Source organism: Pipistrellus hanaki (genome assembly GCF_964339955.1).
Source record: "Pipistrellus hanaki genome assembly, chromosome: 5".
NCBI lineage: Eukaryota > Metazoa > Chordata > Mammalia > Chiroptera > Vespertilionidae > Pipistrellus > Pipistrellus hanaki.
Genome location: NC_140507.1, coordinates 23,226,534 through 23,242,688, shown reverse-complemented (window position 1 = coordinate 23,242,688; position 16,155 = coordinate 23,226,534). Strand labels below are relative to the sequence as shown.

The 16,155-nt window shown below is 36.3% G+C and overlaps 1 protein-coding gene across 1 annotated transcript; it reads right to left on the bottom strand.

Annotated features, from left to right (window-relative positions):
* Positions 1–4,758: 4,758 nt before the first annotated feature.
* YIPF5 (Yip1 domain family member 5) lies at positions 4,759–15,948 on the bottom strand. Its single transcript, XM_084883275.1, has 6 exons — positions 15,814–15,948; positions 15,158–15,277; positions 10,393–10,565; positions 9,421–9,566; positions 7,415–7,596; positions 4,759–5,727 (listed from the first exon to the last, which is right to left on the bottom strand). The coding sequence occupies exons 2-6, from the start codon at positions 15,265–15,267 to the stop codon at positions 5,565–5,567; spliced, it is 774 nt and encodes a 257-aa protein (XP_084739401.1). The 5' UTR covers positions 15,268–15,277; positions 15,814–15,948; the 3' UTR covers positions 4,759–5,564.
* Between the last annotated feature and the right edge of the window lie 207 nt (positions 15,949–16,155).

Sequence of the window (16,155 nt, the reverse complement as noted above, 5' to 3'; positions counted from 1 at the left end):
GAATGATTTTAGTTACGCAACCTTCATCACTCAAAGTTCCCCTCAGCTCTTGTGTAGTCATTTCCACCTCCAGGCAACTACTAATTTGTTGTCTCTATAGATTTGCCTTTTCTGGTGATTCATATAAATTGAATTATGTATGATCTCTCATACCTGGCTTTTTAAAACAAAACAAAACACTAGTATAATGTTTTTGAGGGTCATCCATATTGAGACGATAATCCATTCCTTTTTATTGCCACTTAGAGGTATTATCTTTTATCGTAATGGTGGTGTGTAATCAGAAAAATACATTCCCATTTTGAAAATTAAAACATAAAATACCAGAGTTTTTAAACCATTGATTGCCTCAAGAAAATATTCTACCAAGTCCTACAATATTATCAAAGATCACAAAGCCAAAACCTGTAAGCAAATCTATCACTAAATTTTACAAAAATCATTCATTTAAACTATATTTTCCTGAGAGAAAAAAAATGAAATAACCATATTGCTTTCTCAACTTCTAGGAGAATTAGAATTAAGCCAAATATGTATAATTTTAGAACCACCTTAAGCCTCTTGAGTATTTCATTTGTTTCATTTTAAATATTATTTTTGTACAAGTGTTGAAAAGCTATTTAAAACATCTTAATGCATAATTAATCACCCTGCAAGCTATCAGCAGATTTAGTGGTAGTTTCAGAAATAAACCAAATTTATAATGCAAGGTAAGCCTAATTAGTTAAGCTCACAAAAAAAATGTAATATCCGATCTTTAGAACCTAATGTGCTCAAGAAAGTATTCATGCTTTTAAATTAGAACGGCTCTGTATTTAATTAGTCTTCATTTGAGTATGTCATCATTTTAATTTATTTGCACAAACACAGGACATTGTGCTCCATCAGCAGATAATGTTCTTCATTAACTAGAATAAGAACTTTGTGCATGAGGGTGGAAGAAATAGTCTCATCTGTGATGCAAAGATCAGAACTGCATACTACCAGATTTATTCTTCACATTTTATGGTCACCAGTGAGATACACATTCATTAATAATATAAAATACTTTTGACTAAGTACTCTGCCAATCCCTAGAAATCAATAATTTAATACTTAATGTTTCATTTTACCTACTGCCCAGTTATAAATGGGTATTTAATTATTACTGATCAAAGTAACTTAATGAAATTCAAGTAACAGTAATGTACCAAAATTCAAACTTCAATAATTTGGATGGTGGCAGTAGAGTTAATTAAAAAGCAATTATTTCTTCATGGATGACGTAAACTAATAACAGCCTAGATTGTAGAGAGCACAGTGAGGCTAGGCTTTGTTTTGCTTGTTTGAAAGTAAACACTATATGCTTAATAAGCTAATGGCAGGTTACTTATCTATTCATTTAAGCATATGAAACAATTCTTTAGGGAACTTTCAATAATCTGTAATATCTTGTTATTGCCACTCCTTCCCCAAATCCTAAATATTCCTAAAACAAAACTCATTAACTATTATAACTATCTTTGAAATAGTATTTATGTTTTTGCCTGATTCTAAATGTTTCATTCTTCAATTCATGTTAAAACAAGCCTATCATTAAATACCAAAAATTTGCTTAGGAATAATGTAAGCTTTCATTTCCCAAGAAATTTTAAAAATATAAAAATTCAGATAATTTGGAATTTGCATAGGAAGCATGCTCTAGCTAGCACTTTAAAGACCCAGTGCTATTCTTTCGTAAATGATCTTCATGCTGTGATCTGAAATATGCAAGATTTTTTTGAAAACTTTTGACCCTACATTATGAAAAGCTAGACACTGCCATAAATATATATTTTTTTCTCCAACAGAAAAGCTACACAAATTGTCTACATCATTACATTAGATCTGCTCTATATGGCAACAGGCAAAATTATAAATGTGGTCTTGATTTCCCATAATTCTCCATGATTAGGTCTAGCTAATCTAATTTCTACAGTTCTCTTTTTGCCCCAAAATCTAAATTCTTCCATTTATATGGGGGGAAAGTATCTAATTTCAGAAAGAAAGAAAGAACTTAAAAAAAAATCATTTTTGTTAATCCTCACCCAAGGACCTTTTTTCCAAGATTCTTAGAGAATTCTTAGAGAATCAGGAAAGGAGAGGGGGGGAGGGGGAGAGAGTTAAAGACAGACAGAGACTTCGATTGGTTGCCTCCTGCATTGGACCTGACTAGGCTAAGGCGCAAACCTTCAACTAAGGTAGCATCCCTGACCAGAAATTGAGCCCAAGACTTTCCAGTACGTGGGTTGACATTCTAACCACTTAGTTACACTAGTCAGGGCAAAAGGCTTTGTTTTTGTAGGTAATGAGTACTACACACATAATTGCATAATTTTTACTTTTGAAACAACTATTTTTAACTTGGCTTTGGAATACATTTGAGTTGAGCAATGACTATTAAGGTTAAAAATACATACCTGCAAAATGTTAAGTACATAGTACTTAAAATCTACCAAAAATTATGTAATAAGATACATTTTTAAAAATTCTCTGATTAAATGTCCAATGTCAGGAGAGTTAGCAATTTTGGTTTTATAGAATTTTGCATTACCTTTACAACTATACCTGAAGAATGCCTACTCCTACAAGTCTACTATGCAGACAGATCTTGAAAACACCCATTGGTAACATTACATTTACACCATACAAAAAATCAACCCATGAGCTAGCATACATGTATGCCTGCAATAAGTAAAACAGTTTCAGTTACTCAGTGACAATCATTGAGTGAGCTGTTAGCTATCTGAGTGTCTCTAGTATTAAAAGGTCCATGTTTGTTTTTGTATAAAATAGGTCCTAAAAGCAAGCCAGATGCTCTACCTGGTATTAACTGGAAAAACAGAAATCTATTCCAGCTAGTGAAAGAAGTTACTATATAATAAACTTTTTGAGAGACGGTGTATCAGTTTTTAGAGTACGCGTAAACATGATTACATATACTGTGTTTTTTATTTGATAATTTTATAAGAGAAATTTTGTCTATCCATGAAAGTTCATGTAACCTAGCAAACTCTAGAACTATACTCTTGCATTAAATGCAACTCTACTTTATAGCTGTTTGATTAGAATAACAAGTTAAATATAAAATAATTTTGCACCTAATCGGTTTTGAGTCAAATAAAAGACAACCCAAAACAAAAAACTAAACTAAAAATTACTTTGTTGCGGGGGAAGGGGAGTCAGAGAGGCAAAACACAAATAACCAACAGACAAAAAGGGAAAACACAATTTGATCCATTTGGGAATCTGGCTGAAGACTTGTGGTCTTACGTCTAACCAACAGTGAGAGAATTTTATTTCCATAGCATCATCTACCATGTTCATTAGGAAGAACTACGTAGTATTAACATAAGGTGATCATTACATTTGCCTTAATAAGAATTATATTTATAAAGCTCATAACTTAAAAAGGCAAAAAAGATACCATGCAAGGATTACAATCTATATATATTAAAGCCTAAGCAACCAGTGGACCAGTAGCTATGATGCACACTGACTACCAGAGAGGAGACGCCCCCTGGTGGTCAGTGCGCTCCCACAGTGGGAGCGCAGCTCAGCTGACCAACAGGCACCAGAACTAGGCCCATAGCTGGCGAGCACAGTTGTGATTTGAGCCTCTCTCAGGGACACTCCCCGTGTGCCCCTCTCTTCTCTGGACTGGGACCAGGATCAAGACTGGCATCTGGACTGACTGGGCGCCAACCTGTATGTGCTCCCCGGGTATCACCCTAGGATGGGCATGCACAGCAGCAGTGAAGGTAGTGGCAGGCACAGCAGGGCCAGGATGAGCGGGAGTGGCACAGTACCTGGCCTGGGCTTGGGTTCCTCCCTGGCCGCCTAGCACTTCGTGTATTATACTTTATGCTATGCAGGATTGACGGATGGGACTGCGGGCTGGAGCCCAACAGGCCGTGGGTAAGGCCGGGCTAGGCGGCACGGAAGTCCACTGATCCCCACAGGCCAGGCCGAGGGACCCCACTAGCACATGAACCTGTGCACCAGGCATCTATCCAGTAGAAAATAATATTCTAGCCCTGGCTGGTGTTACTCAGTTGGTTAGAGTATTGTCCTGTACACCAAAAGATTGTGTTTGATTCCTGGGTGGGAGGCAACTGATCAATATTTCTCTCCCCCCCCCCCCCCACCATTCCTGTCTCTAAAAAGAAAAAAAATTAAAAAAAAATTATTCTGAAACAATTTTCTCATGGTCATTAAGTTTAATGAAGAAAACATATTTTTATGACTCCAGAGATAAAAAAAAATCATTATCTTCTTGTAAGAAATGTTTTATAATCTTAACCACCTTTTATTACTAAAAGCCAGCTCTAAAAAAGAACCATGACTATGTCAGCCTGGAATTTCTTTTTATTTAGTCTGAAAATCTCTTTTTAAAAAGGCAACATTTCCCTCTCCATCTAGCATATTTCTCATAACTATAACTGAACTACTGATGCAGTTTCTTCAGAAAAAGCCTAAAATCAATATACAAGATTTAGTATTTCTTAGAGATTATTTGGCAAGAGAGCATGACAAAATTAACCATGTTTAAGTTTAATACAAAGAAATGTTGTAACTCCAAGTAAATTGCTTTTCATTAAATCTTTTTTTTCTGATCATGTACTAGATGACTTCTATTTTTAAAACTTAGGATAAATTGGGACTAAACATGAAAATCAGACCCTACTTAAAGAAAATGAAAACAGTCTAGTAAAAGTAAACTTGACAACACAGTTAAAATTCATTGGGAAAATTTTAATAAGCATCAAATGTACTTTACATTGATAACTTCAATACTGAAATTGTGACATTTTAAATATTTTTTTTCAAAAAAGGTTAGTGATTTTCTTTTTCCTGGGAAACATGGAGATCCAACTATAAGCATTAATGTGGCCCAGTCTACGTCACTATGGTCTAGTTAATGCTAATAACTAAACAAGTGGTTACATTTCATGTCTACAATAAGGCAGACTGAACTTCCATATCGTTGAATTCTAGCAAAACTTCCAGGAGATAATTTAAAGGAATGTAAAATTTTTTTGAAGTGCAAACTCATAAACTCTATATTGCAATTACTTTTTTGCTTGCATCCAACTTGAGAATACAGATTTTTTTTCCTAATTACTTGGAAAAATATTTCGCAGTAAGTCTTGTATCTTCTTTACTATGACTGGGTTGTTTTTAAAAAAAGATTACCAGCTCTGTGGTTAGTTTCCCACAGTTGATAAAAATTCTATCAAAAACACCATAATATAATTTAAGGAAAAATATTGTTTGCAAAGGCTGCAGGAACAGGGAAGAAATAGCACTTCTTATTTCTTAAGCACAAACATTTAAAGCTAATCACTCTGCAGGTAAATCCAGTCTGGTATTCCGAAGTTCTATAAAAATGAACAAAAGATCCATGTTTACATCCACGGCTCCAATAGTTAAATGTTAGACCTGCGTGAGAGTTGCACTGTAGCAGTTTGCTGGTCCGGTTTAAGAGTTCAAAGTCCTTTTTGTGTATTTGGCCCAATGATGTCCGCATTCCAGATAAATTCAGTTCAAAAGACAGAAATTAGGGCAAAGACTCCATATAACAAAGCACAAGGATATGCTACTAGAAGTTGCTGTCCTTCCATGGCTAATGCAGAAATGAAAATTTTGGAAGCAGAAAAACTACACCATCCAATAATTCCAGCAGTGAGGATGATTCCTACCATTCCTCTGTAACAAAAAAAAAGACAGTAGATGACAATAGTTATGTAAGAATATAATAAGCAAGTCTTTAAAATAGCATTTTAAATCCACATGTAGACATCTGTAGAAATAATCAAGATTTCTCCCTTCCCCAAATGTTCAAATGTACTTTGCAGTGAATTCAATGAGGATAAATTGATAATGTGATAAAAAGTTCATTTATGAATACATTTTGCACCTTTCAGCACAGGGTTTTCAATCTTGGCACTATTGACATTGGGCTAGATACACTTTTGTTGTAGGGACTGTTCTGTGCATTGTGAGAATGTTCAGTAGCATCCCTTGCCCCCAAGAGTTGTGACCAAAATTGTCCCCATGTATTGCCAAATGTCCCCTGGAAGCAAAATAATCCCTCGTTGGAAAACACAGTTTTAACTAGAAAATACCTTCTGTAAAGTTCAAATATAAATATATCCATCTTAACAAGTGAGAACAATGAAGCAATGTCTATTCTGAAAACTTGGAAGTGTTTTTACCTAAAGCAGGAATACTGTAAAGCAGTCATCTTGCCAAATCTCTGGTATCAACTAGTTGATAGATGCTCTTCTCTTTCTTTCTTTTTTAATTATTTATTTATTTATTTATTAAATTATTATCTGTGTACATATTTTACATTGCCCCCCCCCCCCCATACATATCCACCCTCCCCACAGTTTTGTGTCCATTAGTTATACTTACATGCATGTATACAAGACCTTGGGTTGATCTCTTATCTCCCCCAGATCTCCCGCCCTCTCTTAAAGCTCCATTGTAACTTACTAAGCGAAACAAAGCTTGCTCACTAGTCCTGTTCACCACCAGCCACAAGGAGGAGCTTGAACTGTTAGTTCACCTGCCCACTGGCCACGAGGAGGAACTTTCATACCTTACTTTTTAACCTTCCCTAAATTATTATATAAAAATCACAAAAATTTAAAGCTGCTTACAAGTACATTGAGAATATGATTTATATGTATAAAAGCCTAAGCAACCTTTACTACTGGATGACGGGATGACCAGCTGCTGGCTATGAAGTGCACTAACCACCCGGGGGGCAGATGCTCAATGCAGGAGCTGCTGCCCTCTGGTGGTCAGTGCACTCCCACAGCCAACATCCTGTGGCTGGCCAACTTCCCATGGTACTTCCCCCTGGCCAGTGGGCCGATCAGGACTGGGTGATAGCCCTGATCACCCGCCAGGCCAAGGGACCCCACCCATGCATGAATTCGTGCTCTGAGCCTCTGGTAGGCTAATAACCTTGTGCTTAAAAAATAGCCTTCAGTTAAAACACTGCTAAAAAGAGTAAATGTTCACTTAGCATATGCCCAACATCTTCAAAAAATCAGATATAGTCTAAAGATATCAGGAAATAAATATAATTTTTAACAAATTAACCTTTTCCATGCTAAATTTAGTATTTACTTTCATAATTACTACTGTTTATTTACAGATACTGGTAAGTGAACACAAAATTAGTGAAATTTTTTATTACAGGTCAAAGCAGAGATGGTATAAAAGATTTTAAAATGTATTTCTCAGTTTCCTCATCAATTAAATAAAAAAGCATGTAGCAGTCCTCAGTCACAGAGTCAGTGATTTATCTCAAATGCATAGTGAAGTAAATCCTATCACACAGAATTGGTAAATCAACACCAAAAATAAAGATCATACTTACTGCAAAGAAAATATCACTGCAAAGCTGGAAAGTAGGATCATGGGAAGAAGACAATATCCAAGGACACTTGCCACACAACCAAATGAAACACCCGTCATACTCATTAAGTTTAATAAACAAAACATTCCTAGACATCCAATTGCACTGATCCCATATACATAGCCAAATTGGATTTTGCCAGCCTAAGGATAAAGAAAAGATTACAGGTCAAAGGGCAAAAATAAACAAACAAATAAATAAAATAACTTTTTGGCCTCATTTCACAATTTATGAGCATCAAAATCTAAAGAGGTATTTAACTCTTTATGCAAATAAATAAAACACAGAACAGATTAGCTTTTACATCTGATTCCTGGTCTGGACATGTGCCCAGGTTATGGGGTTGGTTTCTGGTCAGGGTGAGTATACGAGGCAACTGATCAATGTTTCTCTCTGACATTGATATTTCTCTTTCTCTTTCTCTCTCTCGTTACCTCCTCCTGAAAAACAAGCAAACAAATTAAAACACACACACACACACACACACACACACACACACACACGAAGTTTAACTATCGACCTCCCAATATTTGTTTTTTCATTTTCCAGTTAGTATTTGAGCTTGGCATGGAATTCAACAGATAGATACAAAATTATGGTATAATAATACATTTCTAAAAAGATATGATTTTAAGCAGAGACTAGAGACAAATGGAAAGCTAATATCATTAACACACACACACACACACACAACTAATTCCACCAAAACTGCTCCAAAGCAATTTATTCTCATTGGCAGATGCAGCAATAATCTTTTTAACAGTGGAAATAATTTCATCATTCTTTTTATATGTGTTAGAGGAGCTAGGAGATGAGAGCCAGAGTAAAAGCAGGAAGCCAAGGTTCTATAGGAAGGGAGAAGAAAAGTAAACTGAATAACTAGGCAGGAGGAATAGAATAGAGGCACTGTTTTCTTTCTTTTCCTAAATTGTTGATTTATAAGTCCTTTGATCAAAAATAACAAACAAAAAAATCAAGATATTAATGGCTAGGTAAATTGCAGTTACAGTACCATTAGTCAAGCTGTGTGAACAAACATTGTATCATTGTATCCAAGTCATATTATCATTAAAACCAGTCTTCAAAGAAGCCTTCAAAAGTTCCAGGTTTTTAAAGATTCTTAACATATAAAATTCAATTGCAAGAATACCTCTATAAATTATGCTAGATGGAAAAATCTTTGGGATTTTTGTTAGACTAAATATTTATTTGTAAATACTTGATTAAACATGTAGAAGTTTGAAAGGGCTCAGCTGAGTTCATTGACAAATCTGTTCATATAGTAATAATAAACCCTCATACTTGCACAGTGTTTTAAATTTTTAAATATGTTCTCACAATCTTATTAGGTGGAAAGCACAGAATTATCTATCAGAACTCAAGGACAGAGTAGGAGTATTGAGTTCATGCCCAGTTGCTCTGACTAAAAACAACTATTCATTACATCATTTATCTCTCCTAATTCAGACACATTTGAAATATAAAACAAATATGAATAATTACCTTTACAACTTTTCATTTTAAATATGTTTTAACATTTTTAGGGAGGTGGGAAGTAGGGACTAAAACTTGTTCTTTAATGTTTCCATTCATTAAAAGTCAAAATAATATATAGAAAAATAACCACCAGTATCCAAAGGAAATACTATCCAAAGTCTGGAAATAAATAAAAGAGCAATAGGCTAAAAAATTTTTTTATCAATCTCTGAAAAGAAGGGATTCTTTTGAAGGAACAAAGCCACACATTATTTATTTATTTTTGTTTTGTTTTCCCCTAACAATTGGATCACTTATTGGAATAAGAAATGATTTCTCAATATGCTATATTTATTATCCATGGAGATATGATGAATAGGTATCAATTCAAACAAGTCAGAACACAACAAAAATTTGATGTATAAGCAGTCTTGATAGAACATTTAGAGAGTTCTTTAATCTCACACTGAGAGCTGAAATTAAAATCTTACCAGTAATAATGTGGCTCCAAAGGCAAGGCAAAAAACCATGGGTCCTGCCAAATCAGTCTCATTCATGATGCTGCCATCTGCTACTTTTAATGGATGCAACACTGTTAACGTTTTTTGCCAGATGTGGTCAAAATTGATACCTAATTCTAAAAGAAAACAAGGAAATCAATTAGGATTTGAGATATAACATTAGTTTACCAGAATCTATCTTAGGAGACAAAATGAAATACCCAGCATTAAAAGAGGATCTAGCAATACAGACACTGCTATTTGGGTAAGTCCTCAAAACCAGTCCTTACTGAGTAGGTGCTTATCCCACAAATAACCAATTTCTGGTTTTGTGCTGGAAAAGGATATGAATATGATGAAACAGACACTCTCAGCTATGACTGCATAGCAAAAAATTATATGGACAAGTTTAATAGCAAGGTATCTTTTATCTGGGGTTTCAGGAATACCTGAAATCCCCATGAAATTATACACAAAACTATGTCTTTATTTGTTCATTTTTCTGGCAAGTGTATTCAAAGCTTTCATTATATTTTCAAAGGGTATTGAATACCCCCTGTCCCCAAAGAAAATGTCCAGAACTACTGCTTTATGGGTTTTGGAATACAATTTGAAAACCACCATACTTTTCAGTGATGTTACTAGTTCTGCCAGCTTAGTTTCATGTAGAATAATCAATACCATGCCATTTCCTTTAAAATCTTCCACAGATAGAATTTAATCAAGTGAAAGTCGATGCTAATATACTGACATACTTTATTATCACTTTATAAAGATTAAAAATCTGGTCCCTCTGACTCAATGAGGTTTCATACGTAATCTGTTCAAAATGGATCACTTAGCAGAAACCTTTTTGTGAAACATTATTCTTTTAAAAGAAAAGACAACTACTCTAAACTAAGATTTATTTTAATAACCAGCTGAATACTATAAAATACCATCAAGTGTTGCAACCAATCTAACCTTCCAATAAAGGTGGCTCATCCTCAAAGCTGTTTCCATAGAATGGCTGAGGTGCAGTTGGAGAAAATGTCTGAGTTGGCTGGAAAATCTGCCCGGTGTATGGCTGTTGTGGCTGTATCATTTCTGGAGGGACATAGCGACCTTGTTGCGAATAGTCATAGCCAGCATACTGCCTGTAAATCAAAGTAAGTTACATTTCTCAAAATTATGTCACTCCTAACAGCTAATATCCCTGACAGCTAGAGAATCTTAGTTATGCAATTCCTAGGACATCTACCTTGCCAGTTTTTACAAATGAAGGTTGAAATAATTATTAAGATCAAACTGATCACCAATAATAAACTGTCTATGTTTTATAGAGAAGGTTCCTGATGATGCCTACACTCCCTTACCCAGCACTTAAGCATTTTACAAACTATTTAACTTCTAAACAGTAGGAAATCCACAAATGAAAACTTAAAAATCTTTTCTATTTTGTTATGCATAGGTCCTCGGGTTGTTGCAGATCCGTTCCTACTGCGCAATGTAACGCGATTTTCGCCGTAAGTAGGAACCCACCTACGTAAGCACCTACGTCACTCACATGGAGCACATACACAGCAGTAATGAAGTGAAACATTAAAAAAAAAATTAAAAGATAACAATTCCTGACCTTTACTTGTGGTAAATAATAAATAGCATAAAGCACATATGTACATACGCTGAAATCACAGAACATTTTTTAAAAATAAATAAATGGGAAAGTAACCAAAAAACGAGTCCAAAGTAACCCGAGGACTGTCTGTATATAAAGATAATTATGTCTAAGATTATGCCCTACTAGCCCCAATGTGAGAGGGCTGGCCGGACACCACCTGTGCACAAATTTAGGCAGGCAGACAAGTGGTTAGGGGCAATCAGGCAGGCAGGCAGGCAGAGGGGTGCACTGGCGCTCTAGTCTAATATAAATATAAAAATCACATTTGTTAATGCACCACTACTCTCATCAGAAAAAATAGTTAATTACTGGGAAGCTGACAAATTCATGGTGATGGATACAAGTTTTTCAAAATCTTCATTTTTGCCTGAAAACACTAATTTGATCATTGACCACACATACTGTCAAATTTTTCCTTGAAGTAACAGGCTCTTTTCATTCATTTTTTAGACAATACCTGTCAAAATACTAGAGTCTGAATAGCTAGTTTGTCTGTCAGTTGTTCTTTCCAATAAAAATGGTTTCCATGAAACAGCAGCTGATTCAGCTTGAGGCTCAAATTGCACAGGGGCCTGCCCTAACCTGTTTGGCTCAGTGGATAGAGCGTAGGCCTGAGGACTCAAGGGTCCCAGGTTCGATTCCAGTGAGGGGCATGTACCTTGGTTGCAGGAACATACCCAGTGGGGAGTGTGCTGGAGGCAGCTGATCGATATTTCTCTCACATAGATGTTTCTAAGTCTCTATCCTTCTCTCTTCCTCTGTGTGAAAAATCAATAAAATATATATTTTTTTAAATTGCACAGGGGCCTTTCCAAGAGATAATCATTGCACTTCAGTATGAAGTAGAAGTGCTTTATGACTGTTTTCTGTTTTATCACACAAAATACTTTAAAAATATGTGTACTCAAAGGTCAGAATATAATAAAACTATAATTCTTACTCCTTCATCAAGGGCATCATTAAATAAAGTTGGTTCCCCACTCCCTAATAAGTGTGTGGCAATGAAGAATACAATGATTATTAGAACGATTTTATGCCTTTGTCCTAATTCATATTTGGGTACCAGCAGTTTTACCAAGCATTGCTTTTGCAATATCCATGCAAAAGTCAACACACCTAAAAAGGTAGATAACGTCTTAGTATTGTTATAAAAGGTTTTGACCTTAAAAACTCTCTGAAAGGTCTCAAGAACCGTTGAGACTACAGTCCATTCTACAAAACACTGATATAAACCTATAAATTTCATGTAAGAAAGAGAAATGCAAACAAATGATAGTTTCAAAGGTACACCACCATTCCTTCTTCAAGATCCAAGGTGAGGACAATATCATGAAATATTATTTCTTTTTGCTGGCAGGATCTGGTCAGAAAAATTCCCGACTCGCCTCTGCTAGCTTTAATCTAAAACATAATATGGCAGATACGATCTTTGTGGATCAACACTTTTACAATAGGAGAAGCAGCAGAAAGTAAACCTAGTTTAGCACTCATAATCAACAGCAAAGACAGAGCCTTTTAACATACTGGGTTGGCTATTTAAGTCCATGAAAATCCATATATAGTATATAAAGGTATTATCAGTTAAGTCAAAGATAAAAATTTGAAACTTTCAATACTTAAAAAAAATATATGTATGGTATTACTACATGTCCTGGAGGCCTATCTAGAATGTGAGTTCGGGCCAAAAATGACATTCATAAAACTCAACAGATTAAGATTAAATAGGCTTTGTTTTTATTTGTGTTTTATATTAATATGTGAATTACATTTATAAAGTATTCATATAAAAAACTATGCAAAATATTAAGCCGACTTCATAGGGAAAACGCAAAACTATAACATAAATAAGTCAAACTTGAAGACAATCCAACTAATATTTTATTCAAATTTACATTTTCATCAAAGGATATGTTATCAGCTATCTTTGTTACTAAGTTAGAAAAAATATTATTCGATAAACTGAGATGGACATTTAAAATGTCATTATGTATAGATTTACTTAAAGGTACATAAAGAAGTAGAAGAGGCCAGTTTTTCTTTTTAAATAAAGCTCAGAAACACAATTACTAATAAAACATTAGGATTCTTATTTTCCTAAGCATCACCTATAAACTCATATTCATTAACTGGTAGTAATGGTTATGTAAGCACCTGGAACAAAACTTCTTTACTAGTACTGGAACAATGATACATAATTTGGTTGGAATGAAATTGTGAGAATAGTTCGCAGCAGAATATCTAAAACTGCTCTGAAAAACTGAAATGAGAGGGAAAGTGGAATAAGTTACCCCTTAAAGCAAACTCGTTAGTCAACAAAGCCAAATATCAGCAGTACAACGATTGACATTTCTTTTGAGAGCCAATTTTTTTTAAACTTAAACTTCTCCTATAGCCACTTCTTCAAAATAGACTCGCCCAGGCCGTGGTATTTTGTGGAAGAGCCACACTCAAGGGGCCAAAGAGCCTCATGTGGATCTCGAGCTGTAGTTTGCTGACCCTGGCCTTAAAGTAATGCAAACATGAGCAGGACAGTAAAGGAAGGCAGAGACAGATAAACCCAGGAGGTTGCAACCTAAATGGCATAATTCTGCTGAGTCCAAACACCAATACACATAATGTGGCTAAAAACAGGCTTGCATACAGGTTTTTCCAAAGCTCTATAGCTGCAATCTGGCTAATCTTGCATTTCTTTGCTCTCTCATACATAGAACAAGTTCAAAATATATATATATATATTTAGGTAAATAAATAAATAAAACTTTCACAACGAGGTTTTTCTAATTCTGTACAACTGAACAAACAAGATAAATCCTCAATGATATGTAATTTGAGAATTTAACGGAAACAAAAGTGACTCACAGAGAGAATTCTTTACATGCTCACTCTCATAGTGGGTTCACTATGTTAAGTTTTTATTGTGTGTAGGCTTAGACTATATCAAAATAAGCAGATTCAAGAGATCTACAGGTTGCAAAAAGTACAACCTATCCATAACAGACCAGACAATGAAGCTACATTTGTTTCTTTCTTGGTTTATTTAATATTTTGGGCACTTTCCTTCAGATTTATGAATTCAAACAAACACATTCTAGCACTACATGTTTCTCTTAGACTGACTGGATACACCATCTTCCCTTGCCCTTAATAGTCTCCAAGAGATTTTTAATTCATGGCTCACAGGTGAACATCAGATGACACATAAACTGTCTGAAGTCATATGCACATGTATGTGGATATTTCAGTGCATGCATATATTTCTCAGAAATAGGTCCATAGTTTTTTTTATTAGATTCTTAAAGGAATCCCAGATCATCTTTAAAATTTTTTGATATATAGGAAATTCCTTCACTGATTAGGAGGCTGGAAAGATTATCCTTAAGGTCCTTACAAACTAAGAATATGATGTCCTAGAGATTGATAGAAAACATTCAGTTATTTTTGCCACAAATACCAGGAATTGTTAAAAAATCATTTTTAATAGTTCAGGGCTGAAAAGCTTTGAGTCCCTCTCTTCAACATGCAACTGGCAACTTGTGTGACAAGCTTTTAGTATAAGTAATAACAAAAATGTCTATCAATTGCTAAATGAAAATCACCTGACGATTCATAATGGGAAGCTTACACTGTTAAACAGTGTCACTAGCACTTTAACAACTAATGATGAAGTCTGAAAATTGGGCTATTTTAATTATTTAAAAAGCCATCAAAAGATTTTAGTTTTTAAGTAGTCCTATAGGCTAAGTAGTCTACCTTCTAAGTACCTGAACTCCTATCCATATCTTAAATGATGTAGAAATACCGTGAATAGCAAAAGCCCTTCAACAATCTACTTTTCCACCTTCGTCACACCCGAAGATTTTGCACAAGATACCAAACTCTAAATAGGGCAACCCTTTCAAACCCAAACCAGTGTCACAGTTCTCTCCTGAGGAAGGAAGATTATGAAAAATCAGACTCCTGATCAGCAGAGGCAAGTTCACACATTCCGTTTCGGGCAGAACCAAACATTCTGGGCACATGCTTTCACGAAAACCTCGAGTAAACAAATGGCCAAACTTGGAAAGTTACTTGCTATAGGGTCCTCCACTTCCTCCATAATCATAGGACTGCTGTGACTGGTCATCGATGCTGTAACTTGTCTGGTAGAAATCCGTGTTTAAGTTATCAAAGCCTGACATGGCAAATGATCTGCAACAGAAGAGAAATGGGAAAGAGTGCTTATGTGTTCAAGATCCTACTGAATTCGTTCCTGATATTTTGCTCAAGCAAACAGCTCCGAAAGGCAGCGCATAGTTCTTCTGGAATTTTGTGAAGCAGCATTTGGAGGGTGGGGCGGGGAGGGGGTTTGGGGGTGGCTAAGGAAACGTCCAGTCTCAGAGTCTGGGCCCCGGAAGGTGCGTCCACTTCAAGGAACTGATAAGCCCTGGGCTAGGGGCGGGGTCGCGGGAGGAGTGGCTCCACTGGGTGGAAAACAACAAGGACCACTTTTCATCTCCAGGCAGGGATTTACACCTGACACCGCGGCTGCCTCCTCGCACAATAAGGCCTGGGCCTGCCAGGAGAGTGCAGACTCCTTTGCTGCAGAGGCCGCGTCACAGCAAGGGCTGGCAAGGGAGCGAGGATTTGAGGAAAGGACCCGACCCGACGGTGCCGAAAGGCGGCAATAAGCCGCGCCTCACGGGGTTGGGGAGAACCGAGCAAAGCCACGGAGTTGGGACACTCACCAAACGCCAAGGCGGCGGCCGGAGCTCCCGCGGGCGCCAGACAATTCCCTGAACTCCGCTTGGGACCCTGAAGAGGCACCGTTGCTACGTGTCACAGGCCAAAGAACTGCTTCCGGGGCACGCCCCGCTCGCGCAGCCGCGTTGGCTGATTTCGCTCTCATTGGTTGGACACCAATGGGGGGGGCGGGAGGGAGGAACCTGATAAGGCGCATGCGCAATATGGGCCAATGAGAAGAGGAGAAATACTTCCGGCAGCCTGGTTAACGATAGAGGCAGAAATGCGCAGGCGCAGCAACTGTAAATCACTAACTTGCCGGGAGGAGAGTTCGGAGAGGGCGCGTT

What these genes read in the sequence shown, in the direction of transcription:
- YIPF5 (XM_084883275.1), bottom strand. Translation starts at nt 15,267, where the DNA reads ATGTCAGGCTTTGATAACTTAAACACGGATTTCTACCAGACAAGTTAC. An exon ending in AGTGGAGGACCCTATAGCAA is followed by an intron (nt 10,566 to 15,157) that starts GTAACTTTCCAA and finishes TTTGATTTACAG; the next exon opens with GCAGTATGCTGGCTATGACT. An exon ending in TGAGCCACCTTTATTGGAAG is followed by an intron (nt 9,567 to 10,392) that starts GTTAGATTGGTT and finishes GTTTTCTTTTAG; the next exon opens with AATTAGGTATCAATTTTGAC.